The 21,664-nt window shown below is 46.3% G+C and overlaps 1 protein-coding gene across 10 annotated transcripts in view; it reads right to left on the reverse strand.

Moving 5' to 3' along the window:
- Window positions 1-216: 216 nt before the first annotated feature.
- ATP7A (ATPase copper transporting alpha) overlaps window positions 217-21,664 on the reverse strand; it is a 481,542-nt gene continuing 460,094 nt past the window's right edge. For all 10 annotated transcript variants that reach the window (XM_085608229.1, XM_085608231.1, XM_085608228.1 and 7 more), the window contains one exon: window positions 217-1,982. In XM_085608229.1, the coding sequence (XP_085464355.1) occupies window positions 1,703-1,982 (280 nt within the window). In that variant the 3' untranslated portion in view covers window positions 217-1,702. The remainder of the gene's footprint in view (window positions 1,983-21,664) is intronic.

Here is a 21,664-nt window from a genome sequence, read left to right on the forward strand (position 1 = left end):
CCTTTACCTTTGCTACAAGACAATGGTGGCGTTTTACAATCACATCCTGTAACAGAAAGTTAGGAATATCCATTTTTAACAGTCTTATAAGCTATTTATTCAAAAGCTACTTAACTTGAAGATCTATTCTCCCACAAGGACCCCAGCAGCATTCAGAACAGTGACAACATTTGGGCATCTTGGAAACAGTCATAAAAACACATCAACTTCAACACAGTCCATACTCTCCATTACCCGGAGATATTTGTTTAATTTCAAACTGATCATATATGGTTCGCATGTGTGTACACGGCAAAATACATCATGTGCCAAGATTTTTAATATTCCACATCTTTGGTCTTATGGTGACTGTACTTTCAAAAGTAACATTTTATCGTTAACGCCAGTTTGCTTTTAGTAATGATGACGTTTTGGCACATTAGCTCAAACAAAACCTTTCCCAAATGACCACACAGCCAAACTGGTTGTACGGAATGGGTGAGCTTTTTGTCAGATCGCTACTACTTTACCTTGCGGAGATAGCCATAATCCCAGAAAGAACAGGTCTTTCGGTCTGGGAAATGGTTGCCTTTTAAAGTTCAGTTTCATCAAGAGAAAATATGTAGAATAATTTCCAATATCTATGTCAGTAGCATTTATCATTCAGGGTATTTAGATATAAAATTATAAATACAAATCACTTCATTAACCATAGCTGTTCATTACTGTACAGGGTAGTTCAAAAGCTTGTCCGTCATTAGCAAAGGAGTTCCTTTAATGCACTGTGTTGCTTCGCATCCGTAATAAGCATTCAGATGCAATGTCAGCTGGGGATCAGCATAGGAGAAGGACAGCAAGAAGCCCTCTCCAACAATCCAAACATTCTTCTTCGAATGGCCCTTGGAGTCGCGAGTCCTGCACTGGGGAGTGTGAAGGGTTTGGTTCTCTGTACAAGATGACAACACATTTAACAAAGGCAACATGGTGCTGTACAATTTTGCTTGGCAATAAGAGGGTGGAATGCCCTCTATCAAGTCTTTTAACTACATTTGTTCTCTTGATTGCTGAGACGGGATTATGAGGTACGCAGATATTCAACTTTCCTAAAAATATAGTATGGAATTGGAAAACCATGACATCTGTTGACATCCAAATTAGGTTTCAGGAACATATCCTTTTTTCTGGCCACGATTATAAAAAAGAAAATAGATATTGAGTCTCAAGCTGCAAGGCACTGTTGCCTGTAACTAAAGTCTTTGCTTATTGATAAGCAATAATAACGTACAGACATAAATATTCTATTTCATGACAAGTTCTTGTCATGGAGGCTACAATAATTGCTGAATTGGAAGTGCTGTGGGAACATCTTATGCCACATAATTTGTGCAGACAAAACACCATAGGGCATCTGTTCCAAATACCCTTAAAGCACGCAGGAGTTTTCAAAATAACATGATGTTTTTTTTGCAGCAACAATACTGCTATGAGCTTATGTTTATGTCTATTGAAAGCAAATGGTTCCTTTGTTTCCAGTACTGTAGCTCCTTGAAATAACAACTGTATCCAAACATTAGATTTCCTTTAAGTCTGGTTGCTTCTGCACAGGACCTGGCTTGCGAAAATGTGGGACTAAATGTTGGCCCACCAAAGAGGCATTGCGGTGCTCGAGGCAGCATCAGTGCAACTCAAAATTTGGTAACTGCTAGGTGAGGAGGTCAAGTGCTCATAACGTGGTTTCTTCGTCAGCCGCCCCTAAGCCCGCGACAAGGAGAGAGTGCTTGTCTGGATCACTGAGATGGTTGCTGTTCATAGAGCGCTTGTCTGAGAACAGGGAGTTTATTGAGGCACGGCTGTAGTTAACCACGCGGTCCAACAGGCTTAACTTGGGCGAGTTTCTCTGGGTTTCATCGATCCCGATGTGAACGCTGATTTCTGATGGAGACTTCTGAGCCATCTGCCCAAGGGCCCGCCGTTCAAGGCTCTCACGACTTGGCTTCTTGTAACTGAAACAAAACGAAAATACATATTATTAGATTTTCTTCTTTAGGTGCATTAGATTACCTACATTTAACACAATCTGTCACCTCTTTTTAATATACCGATCCCCCAAAACAAACCTTTCTAAACTATTCCCTCTGACTCTTCCCCTCCACAACCCCTTCTTACTCATCCAAAAGCCTCCTCCTACTGCTATGACCGCCAAAAAAAAAATAATCTTAATCTAAATCCTTCACTCTACTATCCCTTCACTATCCTTTTCAATCAAAATAACAGACTAACATGTCCACTTCTCAAATTTCAAATTCCACTATACTAATTCACCACTAATCCTTTAAGGGTTCAAGAGTAGCGTGCTCCTCGCCAATAAAGGGCTTCAACACCCAATCAGGGTTACAAGCGCTATATAAATCCAATTTCTTTCCCCTTTTCTAACCCTCCCCAACCCTTCTTAATCCAAATAACTGACTAACATATCCACCACTCAAATTACTTTCATATTTGACAATACTAATTCAACACTAATCCTTATGGGTTCCAGAGTAGCGCGCTACTCGCCAAAAAAGTGATTCAAAACCCCATCAGGGGTAGCAAGCGCTATATAAATACAAACCTCTTTCCCTCTTCTATCCCGCCGCCTACCCTTCTCTATCTAAATAACTGAATAACATATCCACCACTCAAATTACTTCATATTTCACTATACTAATTTTCAACATTAATCCTTAATGGGTTCCAGAGTAGCGTGCTACTCGCCAGAAAAGCACTTCAACACCCATCAGGGATAACAGGTGCTATATAAATGCAAACCTTTCTTCCCGTTCTATTTCTCCGTATCCTTCTCACTCCAAATAACTGACTAATATCCACCACTCAAATTACTTTCATATTTCACCATACTAATTCACCACTAATCCTTTATGGGTTTCCAGAGTAGCGTGCTACTTGCCAAAAAAAGCACTTCAACACCCCATCAAGGGTAACAAACGCAATATAAATACACACCTTTTTCCTCTTTTATCCTTCTGCTATCCTTCCGGATCCAAATAACTGACTAACCTATCCACCCCTAAATAACTTTCATATTTCACTATACCAATTCAACACTAATCCTTTATGGTTCCCGGAGTAGTGTGCTACTCACAGAAAAAGTGCTTTGACGCCTCGTCAGGGGTAGTAAGCACTATATAAATGCAATTACAATAAAATACAATACAATAACTGTTATTAATAGGGATATGTTACATAAGCCTAGCTGGGAAGAGCAAAGCTGTAATGCTGTCAAACTGAAAAAAGTGACTAATGGGAAAGCGATCTTGCTTAAAATTTTCCTAGAAAGGTACCCTTGAAAGCACAAATCTAGCCCAAATAACCAACAGTAACTACTGAATTAACCACTGGCCTTGTGTTCCGGAGCAGTGTGCTGCCTGGTGTAAAGCGCTTCTATGCCTTGTCAAGGGTAGTACGCGCTATATAAATGCAAATTCAAATTCTGTTCAAACATAGTAACCTCATCTGCTACACCTGGAAAAAAGCTGAAACGTAAACCCATGAAATAAAGCTAGATTAATAAAGGGTGAAACAAGTGTTAAAGCATGGGATATAGGCATGTGTGATCCACCCAGGAAAGAATGGAGGTGCAGGTGAGTGGAATGCAGAAGGGCTCTACTGAATAGCAGTATAAACTCTAGTTTCACCTGTAGACCTTCACAGTCAAGTGTCAGAAGAGCCTTTGAAATCCCCAGAGGACTTGGTTGCCTTCAGATCTACCTCAATGAGGCAGATATCACAAATTCCACCCTTGCCATTGACACCCCAGGGTACAGCCCTATCTGGCCTTTTTCTTTCCATTTACTTCCAATCCTCTCCCTTGCCTATACTTTGTATACCTTTGCAAATAACACCCAAACTGTGCTGAGGCTGTAGGGTAGAGAGGTGAATTTCTCAGGCAAATCTGCCATATACCGATAATAAATGGACATTGGCAGCCATTTTAAATTGAACCTTAACTTTATGGAGGCGATTGCATTCAGTTCCAATACACACATCTTCACTCCAGATTTCTGAATTACTCCAGTAGTTCCAAGTTCCTGGTTTTATTGCAGGATCCCAGGACAAAAATACAAATACCTCTGCTTCCCCAGTCAGCTCCAGAGGTTCACAGGTTCATTCAGCTGCTGCCTGCACTTTGCTCCATCAGTCGCAATACTATAGAGCATCAGTAACTTTGCTCACTTTTCAATGCTCGAGTCCAAGCTGTGGTCTATGTTAAGCACGGTTTCTTCTACATGAACTACACAAAATGGAGAAAGAGCCCTCAAGAGTCTGCTCACTGATTTAACCTAGTAGGTTACAAAAGTGGAGTGGGTGTTTCTTGTGGCCACATTTATGAAACAGGAACTTTAAATTGACGAGTCCTTCTACAACAGAGGTCTTCAAACTTTTTTAGGTTGAGCCCCCCAGGCTGAATTTTTTTAAATGTCGGGCCCCCCATCACCTGACAGAAATTTCTGGAATCTGGTACACCTCATAATCGACCGCCATTCAGATATCCCAGGCCATATACGGCAAATAATGTTAAATGTAGTAAGAGTGTTTAGTAAACTGCAGGTTTGTGAGCGGGTGTGGTTAAATGACAGAGGCTTATTAGACAGTTCAAATAAAAGATTTCCAAGATAAAATGCACGCATATTGTTTTTACTAGGGTTTTGCTTATATAGTTGAGTCATAATGGGACTGTGTTCTCTGGAGCAGCCCCGTCACCTACTAAGTAAGTACCCTCATGTCAGGCAAATAACTACCAACCTCTTCATAAACATTTTGAATGGAAGTAAGCCACTCGGTCCCAGACTTGTTTTTGCACCTTCTCTAATTGTTGAGCATTACCAAAGCATTTGAGGTGGCGACATCCCTTCCTGTGATGTCATGTGACACCAATGCACATTGCTTATCCTTATCAGTCCCCCCCACTCGTTTGTTTAGGACCTGTGCCCTGAGTGGGGGTTTAGGACACCATGTCAGACTTATGCTTAAATAAATAGAACTAATAAAAACTGAATGATGTTGCCTATTTTACTTCAGAGCAATGTTGTCTGACAGACTTTGTGGTGATCAAATGGATCTGGGTCCAGCTGTACAGTGAACTGGCAGCATTACAGTGCATGTAAATACAGCGGCGGCCATCACAGGTAAGCGCGGTGTGGCGGCAGCAGGGCGCGGAAGTCGACAGAATAAGTTTAAATTAAATAAATAAATTAAACCTATTCTGTTCCCCCGCACCACTCCACCGCCCCATCGCGCTTACCTGCACCAGCCACAACCGATACGTGAGCCTCCAGGGAGTAGGTATAGGAAGAGAGTAGAAAAGATTGTTGGAGGCTGAAAGGGTTTACAGTGGATGCCAAATGCAGTGCTTAATTCATTTTTAAAAAATGCAGGGGCCAAAGCTTTTATTACGTCACTTGTGCCAGTGATGGCTCTTGCCAGGGCAGCTGTATACCAGGACTGCCAGGTCTTCAACAACCCAACACACACCTCCTTCTTCCTCCACCCTGTTTTTCCTGCCTCTGTCTCATTCTTGCAGGTGGTTTTTCATCTCTGCTTTATCCCTTTGTCTCTGTTTTCACAGCTTTTTTGTCCTTTTTCTTTTACCCTATACTGCTTTGCTCTATCTTGCTATTGGCCAAAGTTGGATGCTGAAAAAGGATTCTTGGTTCCTAAGATGAGTACCGAAGGCTACCACCTGCCACTTCCGATAAAAAGGAAGCACTGCCCACATGTGGAGTCAGGTCAGGAATGGACTGGTTGGAAGCACTATTCGTAAGATCGCCCTTTGCCCCAAAACTCTAGGCCCAGTCGCCACAGATGCCTATGCGCTGCAATGTTAATCATGTTATCATTTGTGTCCATTGCCTTTATGCTCCCGATTGTATTGCTATATAATTGCATGCCGCATAAAGTGCAGACATTATACAGTCAGGCGACAAGTGACACTTTACAGAGGTCCTAAAGTGAAAAATATATATAAGGCGTGAGTTCCATACATTGCTAGAAAGCCTTCCGTTCAACACAGGCACGAGAAGGCTGCCAAATTTCTCATCATAAAACGCCCTGTTCTGCCTTTTCGCAAGACTGGACACCCAACCTTCCAAGCACTTTGTTGCGGGATCATGATGAAGCGTCTATTTGGGAGCTAAATGCGTCAGCAGCAAATTGTGCGAACTAGCCACGCTTGCAATTCACATAACTGGCCATTTACTGCTGGCACAAAATGAGCATGGCACAATCTGTACATGTAAATGCTAAATAGAAAGACATTGAATATTTAGGTTCAGGGTCGCATGCTCAAAGGATGTCAACCTTGTCACTGACAAGAACGGCCTTCTTCATAGCTCTCACTTTCTTTTATTTGCCTTCTGAGACTCCCAGTAGCATTTCCACTTGAATTCCATTCACTTAGTAAAAATAAAACGGTAATCGCTTAATTGATTACACTCTGTCACGTGAGTGAACCTCAGATTTGAAACCACGCAGCAGGATGAGCCAGGAAGAGGATGTAGCTTTACAGCTAGAGCGATCGACCTCAAAGCTGGGGAACCAGGTTTAAGTCTCGGCAACGATGCTCAACATCCTGTGATTCTGGGCAAATCACTTAATCTCCCCTTGCCTAACAACAATGAATGTGTCCTTGTGTAATGAAACTGGTGCTCATGTTAAGCGCTCTGATACCTGATATCTTCGACTCTAGTTTGCGCTATATAAAAACTCTAAAAAATAAATAAAATTGTCCCCTAAGCCATTTGTTTTCAGCCTATTATACAGAAATATCTATCTTAAAATTGTTCTCTACCATGTGCTGTGAACTGTGGAGGAGTGAGTGGACCCAGTGCCAAGATCACAATTACAAACCGGGCACTTGGAGAGCTGCCTGGTGCCCGGGTCCAGTGGGCCCACAGGATTTTAAGAACCAAAGAGAAGTGGAACTACCAGCTGCCACTGCAACCAGGTGTATATTGCAAACAGTGAGAGGCCTGCTCCTCCTCACTCGCAATATGCTGTAGACCACGAAGGAGCGGTCCATTATACTTGTTTTTCCAGCGATGGTGAACCATATGAGATATAAACATAGTTCGGGCACGTGCCATGGAGAATTACATTTTTGCTTACATCTCCAAAAGAGCCGAGTGAAAATTCACCAAACCAAGAACTGAATGAACACTGAATGGTTGAAAAAAATGCTTCACCATTAACATTTAATGGATTTTTTATTTAGTGGTTTTGGAGTCCTCCACAGCAAATCTTTTCTATGTAAACCCCATGTTAATTTGAGGAAGTGAAAAGTTTTGCACCCCCACCCCATTATAATTGCTGAGCCATTTGAGCATCTGCCCACTGAATGCTGTTTGCCCACAGCTTAGAGAAAACTGCTGAGGAAAAAGTTATTATTAACTGTATAAAATAAGAATTCCTATGAAGTGAGTTTCCAAACCAACCTGCAGAGAACATGATGTGTTAAACAAGCATGAAAAATGGCAACTGTGAATAGGCACTTTTGTAATTTTGCACTAAAACCGTGAGTGTATGGCATGCTCATACTTACACAATTTAAAGAGCAACTTTGCCTCCTTTGTGTGAAGAACTAACTATCCGAGATGGTTAATTCCGAGAGCTGAAATGTTTTGTCTACAGTGGGAGGCAGGGAGTTTCCTGTTCTGGGAAACCGAAAGAGCTGCTCGTGGTTTTCTTTCAAATTACCGAAGTAGGGGCACGTCGTGCTCCATCGATTGGGAAACAAACTAAGGTGAGATTTTAGGGGGGAGTGTGCGCACCCCCTGAAAAGGTGCTGCGCCCCCCCCCGGGGGGGAACGTCCCACAGTTTGAAGAACAGTGTTCTACAAACAAGCAATACGTGTTTTTCCATAAGTAAATACATTATCTGGCCATTTGAGGTGACACATCAAACAAACTGGTGCATTCTGTACTTTCTGAAGCAGGCTGAGAGACATTTGAGTCCAACTTGGAGCACAATTGCATTTTCAAGGTGGGAGCTTTTTATTGCTCCTTCTGAAATGGGGCTGTGCCCGACTGTAAAACGAATAAAAACAGGAAGCCTATTTGATGGTTTGTGCACTTCGGTTTCTCCAACCCTTCTGTATTGAACAGAAACAGCACAGACTCCCTGTGCCTGAGCAAGTGTCTTTTCAGCCTACTCAGGGCAATCCCTGCGCTGCTCTCCTAGCATGAGAGCAGCGCGGGGATTGCACAGAGTCTGTGATGCTGTACCAGTGTCTGCTGGGACCAGAAAGAACACAGAGGCGTGACACGTGAGGCAGACGGCAGCTTCAGGTAAGTCTTCCTTTTTTTAAAATAATTATAAAAATCCCCCAGTACCCCCCTGCACCTCACCACTTTTTGTAAGTGGCGGCCGCCACTGCTTTTCACTCAGTGCTACTGCTGAACTCAAATCAATAAACACAAAAAAAGGAGAAGACACAGCAAAGCTCTATTTAGAAATACACATGCACAACTAATAAACCCCGCCCCCTCAACTAAATCACTAAGGTTTGTGATCAACTGAATAGCAGTAAAACGCCTGAAACTGAGGAGTAACTTTTCTTTTATCCTCTGCCCTGTGTGGTGGGTTGGCCCAGCCACACTTAAAATTCGACACAATAAATATGCCAGTGGGAACACAAGGCTGTTTTCAAAGCTGAATGGGGTAAGTGATCCTCAGACCATCCACCTTGAAAGCAGGCTTGAATGAGTGGCCCACAACTTTCACAGGGACACACATGATTTCCTGCTGCAGAAAAATATTACTCCTAGGTATTGTGCCACATCATTAAGTATTTGAATATTTTACGTTCTTAACTTCAGAACTCACCGTTTAATTTGTGCCTGTTTAGCCACTCTATAAAGGAATTGTAGGAAAACGCCTCTTTTTGCACAATCGCCCCAATTGTTTTGGACTGATGCTGCTGTTTTTTTTTTTTACTCTGTTCACTGGGCTACTGCTAACCAGACCTCAGTGAATCTGGGACTCTGCTAACCAGACCCCTGTACATGTGATCTGACCCCTAAAACATGTAAAAGTTGGCCATTCTCCTAATTTCATCATATACTAGGGACTAAATTTGGAAAAGTGAACATAAGGCCTGTACGTTAAGTTTCACTGGTGGACTGCAGCACCGATTGTGCCGCTCACTATATTGACAGTGCAAACAAGACTGCATTCCTACCCTTTGACAGGACAAAACCTAATTTTCTTATTAAGTATTATTAAGTCACCCCTACATAGGCCTTAAAAGCCCTAGGGCAAGGTGCATAGTATTTAAAAGTAGGACAATTAAAAGATTAATGTTAAACATGTCCTGTAGGAAGCTGGCTCTTTAAATGATATACCATTAAATGGTTATATTGTTGAATGCAGAGCCCAAGATACTGGCGAAATTGTTAGCGAACAGACTCCGGCATGTCATCACGAAGCTGGTACACCCGGACCAATCGGGATTTATACCGCGCAGGAATACTGCCCTCAACCTGCGGCGCCTGCATGGCGTTCAGGGGCGCTGCCCTGGCATCCAGGAGGATGCAGTGGTGGTATCATTAGACGCCACCATGGCATTCGATACCTTGGAATGGGCATACCTCTTTGCTGTGCTTCAGAAGATGGGATTTGGACCCAGCTTCATGGGGTGGGTCCGCCTCCTGTATGCCGACCCGCTGGCCCAGGTAGCGGTCAATAATAAAAGGTCGGAGGTATTTGCCCTGGGAAGGGGGACCAGACAGGGATGCCCCCTTTCTCCGCTGCTGTTTGCCATCTCCCTTGAGCCGCTTGCGGCTTGGATCCGGGCGGACCTCTCCGTCCGCGGGCTTCGCTGGACCGAGAGGTGGGAGGATAAAATCTCGCTATACGCGGACGACATCCTTCTTTACCTCTCGTCCCCTGCGAGTTCGCGGAGGGTAGTCCTGGACATTTTTGCCAGTTTCGGGCGAAACTCTGGTTTTCGGATTAACTGGAGCAAGTCCACGCTCTGCGTACTCCACGGGGCAGCCCCTCCCCTCCCTAGAGACTGTACGATACAGGTGGCGGCAGAGGGATTCCGATATCTAGGCGTCTATATCACTACTAATCCCAAACTTAGATACGAGGAGAACTTGCTCCCTCCCCTGCGGCGGCTGCGACGGGATGTTGAGGTCTGGAAGGGGTTGCCCGTGTCCCTGCTCGGGAGGGCTGCACTGTTTAAGATGATGGCTCTGCCTCGATTCCTATATGCTCTCCAGAATTATCCAGAAGTGGTACCACGGGCTTTCTTTCAGGAAGTCGAGACCCTGCAGAGGGAATTGTTATGGGATGGCAGACCACGGATAGCGCTTGGTAAGCTCAAGCTCGGCTGGTACGACGGGGGTATCGCCCTCCCAGACATTAAAAAATACTATTGGGCGGCACAATTGGCCGCTATCAACCAATGCCAATATGGGAGTGGGGACGACCCGGCGTTCGGTATGGACAGGTGGTTACTGCCTGGTGGTGATTTCACAAGAGCGCTCTACTCCAAGCCTACTAGGTTTACGCTTACAGGGCCCACGAAGCACGCAGTGCAACTGTGGCACATAGTCACCAAAGCATTAGGGTGGGCCAACAAGCTCACCATGGCCACCCCTCTCTGGGACACGGAACAACTGGGTACGCTGGGACACACAAAAGGCTTTGACAAGTGGGACCTAATCGGTATCTCGCGCATCGGAGACCTCTGGGAAAGAGCGGGAGTGATTCCCTTCTCTACACTAAAACAGACATACGACTTGGCTGACTCGGAACACTTCCGATATGCACAAATTAAGCACTCACTACAGGCTAATATCCCTTTTGGTACGGCATTGCCTGAAGCCTCCCCACTCGAGGCTCGGCTGCTTGATGGGCATCTACCTGACAAGGCTATCTCGCTCACATACAAGAAGCTCATTAACAACACCCCTGACCCCTCACCGCGTTGCGAGAGAAATGGATGCTGGACGGCCTCGAAATGGACGACGAGGACTGGCAGGTGGCAGTCTCGTCGCCGAAGGAGGTGGCCATATCTGCCAAACTCCGCCTAATCCAACTAAAAATCCTACACAGGGCGTACCTTTCAGAGACACACTTACTCGCGATGGGCAGAAGCGCGGATGGGTACTGTAGGAGACGGTGTGGGGTGGAAGGCGGATTTATGGAATGGAATGGAAGTATATTTATAGAGCGCGAATTGCTGCCCAGAGGCGTCCAAGCGCTAATAGATACTGCAGAGGAACCTAATAAGGTGGCTGAGAGGGACTAGTAGGGAAGGTTAAAAAGGAAAGTTTTTAACTCCTTACGGAATGACGAGTGGTTGGAGTTGGCTCTGAGATGCAGAGGGAGAGCATTCCAGGACTTAGCGGCGTTATATGTGAACGTCCTGCCGCCTGACCTGGTCTTTTTTATTCTAAGAGGTGTCGCCAGGAAAGTTTGGCTAGAACGGAGGTTTCTGGTAGGTATGTAATGGGTGACTAGGTCGCGGGTGATCAAGGGGTCTGTGTCCCAAAAGGACTGGTGAGCAATGCACATGGCTTTAAAACGAATTCTTTGACGAACTGGCAGCCAGTGCAGTTTAACCAACCCGGCCCTCACAGATTGACTGCGAGGGAGTTCGAGTAGTAGTCGGGCCGCGCAGTTCTGCACTATCTGAAGTCTGCGTAGGGTGTAGTCTGGGGCGCCGAGGTATAACACATTGTTAAAATCCAAGCGGGACTGTATCAGACCCTGTGTGACTACCTGCTTGGCTTCCATAGGGAGGAGAGGCAGGATTTTCTTAAGCATTTTGAGGAGGCCGAAGCAGGATGCCGAGAGCTTAGTGGCTTGAGTCTTAAATGAAAGGGAACTGTCCAACCAAACCCCAAGGCTTTTGATGTTATCTTTAGGTTCTGGGGGGGGGCCTAGGACGGAGGGCCAAAGGGAATTGAAGAGGAGGGGGTCGGAGGGGCCCAGGAGCATCAGTTCCGTTTTGTCCCCATTCAGTTTAAGGGACGATGAGGACATCCAGTTTTTTACTTCTATTAGGCAGTCTCTGAGTCCGCCTGACGTGGGAGGGTTGGCTCCCTGTGCCAGTGAGACCACTAGCTGCGTGTCGTCCGCGTAGGAGATGATCTTAATCCCAAAAGGGCGGACGACGTCGGCCAGTGGCCTCATATAGATGTTGAAAAGGGCAGGACTCGGAGAGGAGCCCTGAGGGACTCCGCACCCCAGAGGTCTGCTGGTGGAGACGGCCTCGCCGTCAAACACTCGGAAGGATCTGTCCTCCAGGAAAGAATTAAAAATGTATGCATATACTATGGGAATGTCCGCTCATTCAATGTTACTGGGGTAAAGTCTTGAACTGCATGAGTGAGATCTGGGGTGTCCCGCTTGGGCCCGAGGCCAGGCGCTGCCTTTTGAACGTTTGGGAGCCTACAGATCTGGATGTGCGGGGGAGGCTGTGGGTCACTTTAGGGCAGATGATTGCAAAACGTAACATAGCACAGGCATGGGGGGCCACCGCGCCGCCAACACTGAGGAAGTGGAAGGAAGACATGGACTGGTGCATGCTGAAAGAGAAAACGGTCTATGTGGCGCGGGGGTGCCCAAAAAAATGGATTGAAATATGGACTAAATGGAATGTATACCGGGGAGGACTGTGTGAGCCCCCGGATGTCCCTACACCCGAAGACCACTGTATGTTGTAATTACCATTGCATGGAAAGTTGGTGACTCCGGGAACAGCCGGGAAAAGTTGTGTTAACCTCTAAAGCCCTGTGTACGACGACTTCATCTGAAGCAAAATTCTGTAAACATGACAAAGTTGTTTTTTCAATAAACAGAAATATTTTTTTTTAAAATGGTTATATTGTGCAAAGAGTCCAGAGATTCCCACAGAAGTGAACAGGGCTCAATGTAATCCCAAAGAGCTCTATTTGTGGTAGTGTGATCGAGCATCCTTAGGCCTAACACAGAGGAGTGTAAGACAATTGCTATGCACACAGTGATTAACAAATGGCACATGACTCAAAAAGGAGATCCACACCAGACCCCTGTACATGTGATCTGACCCCTAAAACATGTACAAGTTGGCCATACTCCTAATTTCATCATATACTAGGGACTAAATTTGGCAAAGTGGACATAAGGCCTGTACGTTAAGTGTCACTGGTGGACTGCAGCACCGATTGTGCCGCTCACTATATTGACAGTGCAAACAAGACTGCATTCCTACCCTTTGACAGGACAAAACCTAATTTTCTTTTGAAGTATTATTAAGTCACCCCTACATAGGCCTTAAAAGCCCTAGGGCAAGGTGCATAGTATTTAAAAGTAGGACAATTAAAAGATTAATGTTAAACATGTCCTGTAGGAAGCTGGCTCTTTAAATGGTATACCATTAAATGGTTATATTGTGCAAAGAGTCCAGAGATTCCCACAGAAGTGAACAGGGCTCAATGTAAACCCAAAGAGCTCCATTTGTGGTAATGTGATCGAGCATCCTTAGGCCTAACACAGAGGAGTGTAAGACAATTGCTATGCACACAGTGATTAACAAATGGCACATGACTAAAAAAGGAGATCCACACCAATTTTAGAAAAACAAGCTTTTTTCAAAATTTATTTTAAGACCAAGAAATACGTGAAAAGATTAGCACGTTTTTCAAGAAAAATACTTTTCACTTTTAAAAGTGGGCACTTAGTGTACATTTCAGGGTTTGCAATGTTAACCTATAGGAGGAAAACAAGATTGTGGTTTTGCAGGTAAGTATACAACTTACAGTCTTGGTTTTCAGGATGAAGAATCAGCAACAGACATGGTTCAGGTAAGTAGCAAATCTGCACCTCCAGTGGCAAGGGGCGGCAGGATGCAACGTTCAAACTCTGTATCTGGTGCCACTGTGATCCAATGGAGGAAAGTGGTACTCAAAGAGATGCTGCTCACAGGTGAGTAAAGCGGTTTGGAATCCCAGTCTCCCGAGCTAAGATAGAGTAAGCACTGGTGTGCACGGCAACCCCAATCTTACACCCTCAGCGGCACAGAGGCCGCCGAGTGCCACCACAGCATCGGGCACCCAATGCAAGTCAATGGGGGAATTCGGTTTTGCAAAAAGGCTGCAGGCTTAGGCCATGAGGCCGGGCGAAGAAAACTCACAGCTGACCAGGTAAGTAGAGATGCTAGGGGACGTAGGGACACCGTTGGTCGTGCTCCACCACGCCCAGGGGTTTCGGGTGCACGGGCGTCCTTAGACATTGGAAAAGTCTTATCGGGCAGGTCGCGGTTGAGGGGAGTCTTCGAGTTGAGGCTGCATGCGTTGAGGTGGAGTCCTGCACGTGTCAGCCTACAGTGGGATCTTGCTCAGAAGTGCTGGGGAACCTTCACAGGACCTGTGGGACACTTAGACTCAGACCGTGAACGTCAGGGGTAAAGGTGGGTGCAGCGGTCTTTTCGTGGAGCAGAAATTTTTGTTCTTTAAAGTTGGTTTCTTCTGCATAGGTCTGCTGTCCTTGGGAGATCTTGATCTTAGTTGAAGGCAGGAAGTCCTTCCAAGGCTTTGGAGGTTGCTGGGCTGCAGGATGGGTTGTCTTTTGGCACAGGATCAGCAAGGCCTGCAGACAAGCCAGTAGGGCTGGGGCCATGTCAGTTGGTGTCTGCAGTCTTCTTTGCTGGTGCAACGCTGCAGTATCTTGCTCTTCTTAGGTCGTCAGGAATCTACTAAAACTACTAGATTTAGGGTTGTTACATGGGAGTACCAGGGAGGAGCCAATTGGTTCTTACCTGGGGTGTCTACACCAATTATTACGCCACCCTCCTGTGGGAGGGAGGGAGGGATAGCCCTAGCTCTGATTGGATAGGTCCCACAATCTTCAAGATGGTGGGCACTGAAAAATGTACTTCACTTCGCCTACAGCACCTGAGGGGTGGGGTTGGCGAAGGGGGGCAAACCTCCTTTTCTCACTAGGTTTTCCCACCAAAAGTGAGGGTTTGAATTGGGAGCTGCCCTCTGCTGCTAGCGGTAGAGGTTGGGGTCGCATTACTAAGGTGGCAAGGCCATTGAAGCTTCCGTCTTAAGCACTGTGCTCATCCTGGGGGAGGAAGTGTGACACTTCCTCCCAGAATGGCTTTGTTTCTGGCCTCAACGAACAGGGGCTCTCGACCCACGGGTCCAGAAGCATGTCTGGTGGTGGCAGGCTGCCTAAAGCCAGTCGCAGACCACACCAGGGTTGGTAGGTTTTCAGGGGGCACCTCTCAGGATCCCTCTGCGTATATGTTTTAATAAAACCAACACTGGCATCAGTGTGGGTTTATTAAGAGGAGTTGTTTGGTAAAAAACACTTTTGAGTTCAGTGAAGTCATCATTGTGCTGTGGAATCTGAGTGGTCGAGTTTCCAGCCCATGTACCTCTCTATGGCTTCCCTCGCACTTACAATATTAAGAATAGACTTCAATATTGTTGGGGCATATCTGCTCTTGCAGATATGCCCACACCTGAGATATAGTGTACCCTGCCTTAGGGTTTGTAAGGCCTGCTAGAGGGGCGACTTACCCATAACTTAGGCAGTTCTGCTTGACGGCACACAGGCAGTGTGCCATGTTGACTTTGTCATTTCTCTCTGCACCAAGGCATGCAGGCTGCAGTGGCAGTCTGCATAGCCTTGGTGAGGGGTCTCTGGGATTGCACAACCAGTGCTGCAGCACCAGAGTGCTTCAGTACCCATGCCCTAGGTACCAGGGGTACAATTTCCTAGGGACTAATAGGGGTAATCTGAGGTTCAGCCAATTGTGGTATGGATTTATGGAAAGAACACTGGTACTGGGTACCTGATTAGCAGGGATCCAGTATCTACAGTCAAAGTTGCATCAGAAGTCAGGCAAAAGTGTGGGGGGAGGGACTGCAATAGAAACCCACTTTCCCACATGTCCTTACACTGAAAAGGCCCAAAAGCTATTTCCACTGTAGCAGGGCGGCTGTTCCATAGGAAAGCATTGGGATACTATATTAAATGTAATAATGTTATCTCCGACTAGGAAACGGTTACAAATGTCATTCTTCGACTTTACAAACTATTAATTACAAGTCCAGTTCATTGCATGAGTGCCAACTGTCACCTGGCAGCTGAATTGACCCTTGGATGGGGTTTGACAACTGCTCCCAGGGCAGAACAAAGGAATTGGTTGTTTGGAGGTCTTATCTTTCTTTGGCAGAATGACCATCTGGGCTGTGCCCTAGAATTGATTAACTTGAAAGAGGCCTATCCTATTACACGGCAACTGTTAGTTGACACCTGAGCAGTATCACCTTTGCTCCCCCAGTCCAGCAGTCCAGCTCAGAGCATAGTGTGAGAGGAGCTGGCCCCAGAATTGGTTTGAAGCGACAACAAAGGAGAGGTTGCTTATTTCCCTGGCAACAACTCTGGGGCAGACACACAGGCCCTGCACAAGGGGAGAAGGGTTCTTGGATTCAGGTAGGGCGGTGCACTGTGGGATTGTCTGCAGTAGTGCACACAGGAACTGATGCAAACACTGGTAGGCTTACTCCTGGAAACGTTTTACCTATTGGTTAGGGAGTGGGCAGGAGTCACCCCCTCACAGTCTCGAGCCAGACATACATGTGGCACCTCTGGCCACCTTTTTCAGAACACTACTATACCTGTGGAAGACAGTAGAAGGACTGCACCTGCTGTTGAGAGCTGTGAGGAGACCTGAAAGGCTGCACCTGCTCCCACTTGGATCCAGAAGCGAACTCCAAGGGACAGTTGGCTGACCGCCTAATAAGCTACATGGCTACAAAAAGTTGCAAGAAGCCCATTTTCTTGTCGAGTCCAACTGACCAGTTCCAGGTGGTCCTACCCTGGATCTTGTTGGTGGCTTTTACTAGAATGAGTATTGACCCCCAAGTGCGTTTCCTGAGGTGTCAAAGTGTACTCATCCTATCTTCCCGAAAAACCTGGGAATTAAAAAAACTATTTGACCGCAAAGACCTCCAGAGGATTGGGACACAGCTGCCAAGTCAATCAGATGAAGGTAGGTTACCGCTGGGGCAAAGATTCAGGTTGCTCCCACTCAGAGCTTTTCCACAACAGCAAATCCGTTTCAGGAAGATGTCGCGGAGAGGCTATCTGGCCTTGTGGAGCCTTGCTTGGCTACCACTTGCAGCCATCCCCAATTTGCCCCACTGGAGGAATCGAAGCTCCAAAAAGGTGACTACGTGTAAATACAGAAATCTTGAAAGACTGAAGGCGCTAAAAGTATCCGGCTGGCCAGGTACCTTTAGAATATCTTCTGACAAGGCTATCCTGCCAAATTTCAACTGCTTTACCAGGACTTCATTCAATGGCTATTCAGCCTCGTTGAACCCTTCTCTCCACAGCCTGCTGCCTTGCCCCATTGGGGATTTTTTTACTTCCATTTCAGAGACTAAGTAAGAATGTAAAATGTCCAACATGATTAAGCCTGGTTTCTGTATCCGACCTCTGCTCCAGCAAGGTCGGTCTTAAATAGCACCTAGGTACTGGTCAAGCACAACCAGAAGACCATGGTTGGCGCTCAACACTTTTTCGCGCGATCTTTAATTAAAACTTGAAAAACCATCCCGTTACCCCTACTGATTTTTATTTTTTTTCTGTTATGTTCATTATATTATTCTTTATTTTTATGAACAGGAGTCAGATTCTCATTGTGTGTTTTTTTTTTACTTTTTAACTGTTTTGGTACTTCTCAATGCTTTATGACATGACTACCAGGGGCTGAACTTAACAAAAGTATGGCTGAATTTGAAATTGGCTTGAAAGATGCCAAGTATATCAAACTAAAAAAAGACCAAAAGAATTTTTCACAAGAGAAAATGTACCCCTATACGAGAGATGACTACACTCTATCTAACCGCAACCCGGGTTACAACACTGACAGCAATGGCTCAGATACAGGCTCTGACTTTTCAGATCCTGGTGGTAATTACAACTCCACCACCCGAAACAGACGACCAAGAGGAGGGCGTCCTAGGAACAGGGGTGGAGCAAGGTTCGGCTGGTCCCCATTCCAAAACGCCCCACCTTATGGCCCTCCACCCCCACAATTCTTCTATGGACCTCCACCATTTCAGCAACCATACCCACCACAACCCTACCCTTATTGGGAACCTCAGAACCAAGAACAAAACCAGTCTTTTTTAGGAAGAGGAAAGAATCCCCCAAGAGGAAAAAACAAACGTGGTCAGCAAGTACAATGTGCTCAGCCACTGGAATCAGTGAGGAGCCACACACGGAGCATGGGCCCACCGAATTTGCCCTCGACGAGCAACAACCAAGCCTCATAGTCAACCTATCCAACCTATCCTTGACACCAATTCAGAAAAATGTGTTGGAAAAAGGATTAGGTTTTGTACCTACAGCAACGCTGGATAAATTCAAACTGATCTGCGAATTGAAAGAATTCATACGCAGAATCAAGTTGGAAGTATTTTTCAAAGACAAAGAACAAGACCTTACATCTAAGACGGACACTGGACTACACAAAAAATCGAACTTCACACCACCACCTAATACCCTCCTGTACTGCTCGATTTTCCCGGCCCTATTGTGTTGATGGGTGATTAGGGTGACTTCAGTCTATTACCATTCAAGCCTAAGGGTTAGAGTAGTGAATGAAGTCTATTTACTAGGCACTTCGACATGATCCTGTGTTCTTCCCCATAGATTAGGGCTTGCACACATATCCTAGGGGATAGATTCGTTAGTCTTAGGGATAACCTGCCCTGTAGTGAGGGTATTTCATGGAGCCGTGTTGAATTCAAGCCTGGTAGGCCTCAAACGGGGGAGACTCCATCTTTCTTTCTGCTCCAGCAGCTTGAGATGTTTCTAGGTTACAGGGGATGTTTTAGTTATGAGGTGTTATTCGCTTGGAGAGAACCGGTTCAGACCGGCCCTTATCGAAGGATTGTATTTTTCTTCATGCCGAAGACGCTACATCAGGCCGGCCGGCCGGCTGGGAAAGTGTCCTTGGCACGGGGAGGTACAAGAATTTGGTGGGCGGCAGGTTACGGGCTGGAATTTTCCATGAGAAAATGCACCTCTATATTAGTGAAAGCCTGAGGCAGATACTGGCACTTATTCTTTCAATCCATAGGCGGCACCTAGCCGTTAGCAGAAAAGCTACTACTTATTCCAGGGAAGACAGATGACAAACTTGAGGGCGGAGAAAGACCAAGAGACAGATACTCTTCTAGCAGAATTGCCAGAGAGGAGAGAGTAGCCGATGAGGAAGAGGTCCCAGTGACTCGGAGAAGGGAGCTACGGAGGTGTGATCTCCAGGCGAGCCGAGGCACAGACGAGAAGGGGACCTAGATGACCATTGAGTGCAGGCTACACACGACTAAGGTGATGTCGACCCCTTTCTTATTAGAGTGTACAACCTAATCTTTCACTTTTCTTTACAGGTTATGTGTTACATTATGTGCTTGCGTATATGATATATATATATATATATAATAAAGTCAGTTTGTAGTAAGTCAACATGTGCTGCGTGTTCTTGTATAAGAGGGTAGCCTATTCTTCTAGTCAGCTGCAACTCGACATGAACAGATGTTAACCCTGATCCGGTAAGTGGTAACTGAATAAGGGAGAAAGGAGCCCCTCGAACCAGAGAACAGGTTGTGCTCAAACTGGCAGTTCTTGTGTGATCTGATACACTGATTCCCTTGTCGTATGTTATAGTGATCATAGGATGAACTCGTGAAGGCTGCCGTCTGGGTAGGAAGTCCTGGGTCCGTTTGGGACCGCGAGGCTAAGGCTACCGCCTGGGTAGGAAGTCCTGGGTCCGTTTGGGACCGCGAGGCTAAGGCTACCGCCTGGGTAGGAAGTCCTGGGTCCGTTTGGGACCGCGAGGCTGAGGCTGCCGTCTGGGTAGGAAGTCCTGGGTCCGTTTGGGACCGCGAGGCTAAGGCTACCGCCTGGGTAGGAAGTCCTGGGTCCGTTTGGGACCGCGAGGCTGAGGCTGCCGTCTGGGTAGGAAGTCCTGGGTCCGTTTGGGACCGCGAGGCTAAGGCTACCGCCTGGGTAGGAAGTCCTGGGTCCGTTTGGGACCGCGAGGCTAAGGCTACCGCCTGGGTAGGAAGTCCTGGGTCCGTTTGGGACCGCGAGGCTGAGGCTGCCGTCTGGGTAGGAAGTCCTGGGTCCGTTTGGGACCGCGAGGCTAAGGCTGCCGCCTGGGTAGGAAGTCCTGGGTCCGTTTGGGACCGCGAGGCTAAGGCTGCCGTCTGGGTAGGAAGTCCTGGGTCCGTTTGGGACCGCGAGGCTAAGGCTGCCGTCTGGGTAGGAAGTCCTGGGTCCATCTTGGATCGCGAGGCCGCCATTTGTATTATAAGAGGTCTTGATATATATATATATAGTAGGAATTCCCTGTCCTTAGGTGGTATATATATATGTGGTTACTTATTGTGAATAGGCCCTAGGGAGGGGGTAACGTTCTGGCTGGGTTAGAAAGGCTCTGTTGAGCGGGTTCTATCTGATCCGACAACCCAAGCAGAACATTTGGCGTCACGAACCGTTTTCGAAACCTGTGTGCGTCGTGTTGTCTCGTGTTTGCTTTCGGCGTGTGCGTGGTTTTCTTTGTATATTATTTGTGGTATAATTGTGTGTATAGTTTTTCTTCTTCTTTCCTTTCTTTTTCTTTCCTTTCTTCTTTCTTTTCCACAATGTTTTCTAAAAAGTCAAAATCTACTTTTAAGTTGCCCATTGATATTCCCGGATGGGATTCAACGCCTTATGAAGCCTTAGCCCGGGAGTGGGCTGATTCTACTGGTTTGAGTGAGAATTGTAATTCTTCTTTGGAGCTGGCGGAGCCGGCTAATGTGATTACTTGTTTACAGAAGGCACCCATCTCGTAGGGTGAGGAGATTCCCATTTTAGGGCGCAGAGGTTGGATTGTTCTGTCTGCGTACAGAATTCTGCATGAGAGGTTGTTGAAGCTACAGATCTCTCTTAAGGATGTGGAAGCGCACTTTGTTGAGATTCAGAATTCTCATACTTTGTTGCGGTGTCAAAATAAGTTGCTTACTGACAAACTTGAGACTTATCAGACTATTGCCGAAAGGGCGGCTGTGCGAATTGCCCGTTATAAATACAAACATCGGCGCGGCCGGGTTTCGACGCGAAAGGTGCGCCTGGTCGTGGCGAATGCCGGACTGGATTGGAATCCTGATGAATGGGATGGTAATATCTGGAACTCGAGCGATTCTTGTTCCTCGGGTGAGGAATCTGTTAAATGTGAGTCCTCCCGCTCCCGCCATGATTGTAAGCCTGCTTCTCGCACCCTTGATGGTGCACCCCGTGATTGCGCTCGTCCTTCGAGCGGGGTTGATGCTTCTTCCGCTGATTGTTCCTCTACGTGTACTGGTCGAGCTCCTTGTGATGCTCACCCCGCGGTCTCGGTGCATCCAGTTTTTCGTCGGAAATTGCAGCAGTCTCCTGCTGCTCCGCAGGGTATTTCTTTAGACTCTTTAGAGGACTTTACCCAACAGGAAATTAGTGATATTTTGCAGCGATTTCGGCAGCGAGCTGGTGAGACATTACTCACATGGATGGTGCGCCTTTATGAACTGGGCGCTGCTGGCATTATGTTGGATAATGGTGATTGTTTGAAGTTTTGTTCCTTGAGCT

Source organism: Triturus cristatus, chromosome 5_2 (genome assembly GCF_964204655.1).
Source record: "Triturus cristatus chromosome 5_2, aTriCri1.1, whole genome shotgun sequence".
Taxonomy (NCBI): Eukaryota; Metazoa; Chordata; class Amphibia; order Caudata; family Salamandridae; genus Triturus; species Triturus cristatus.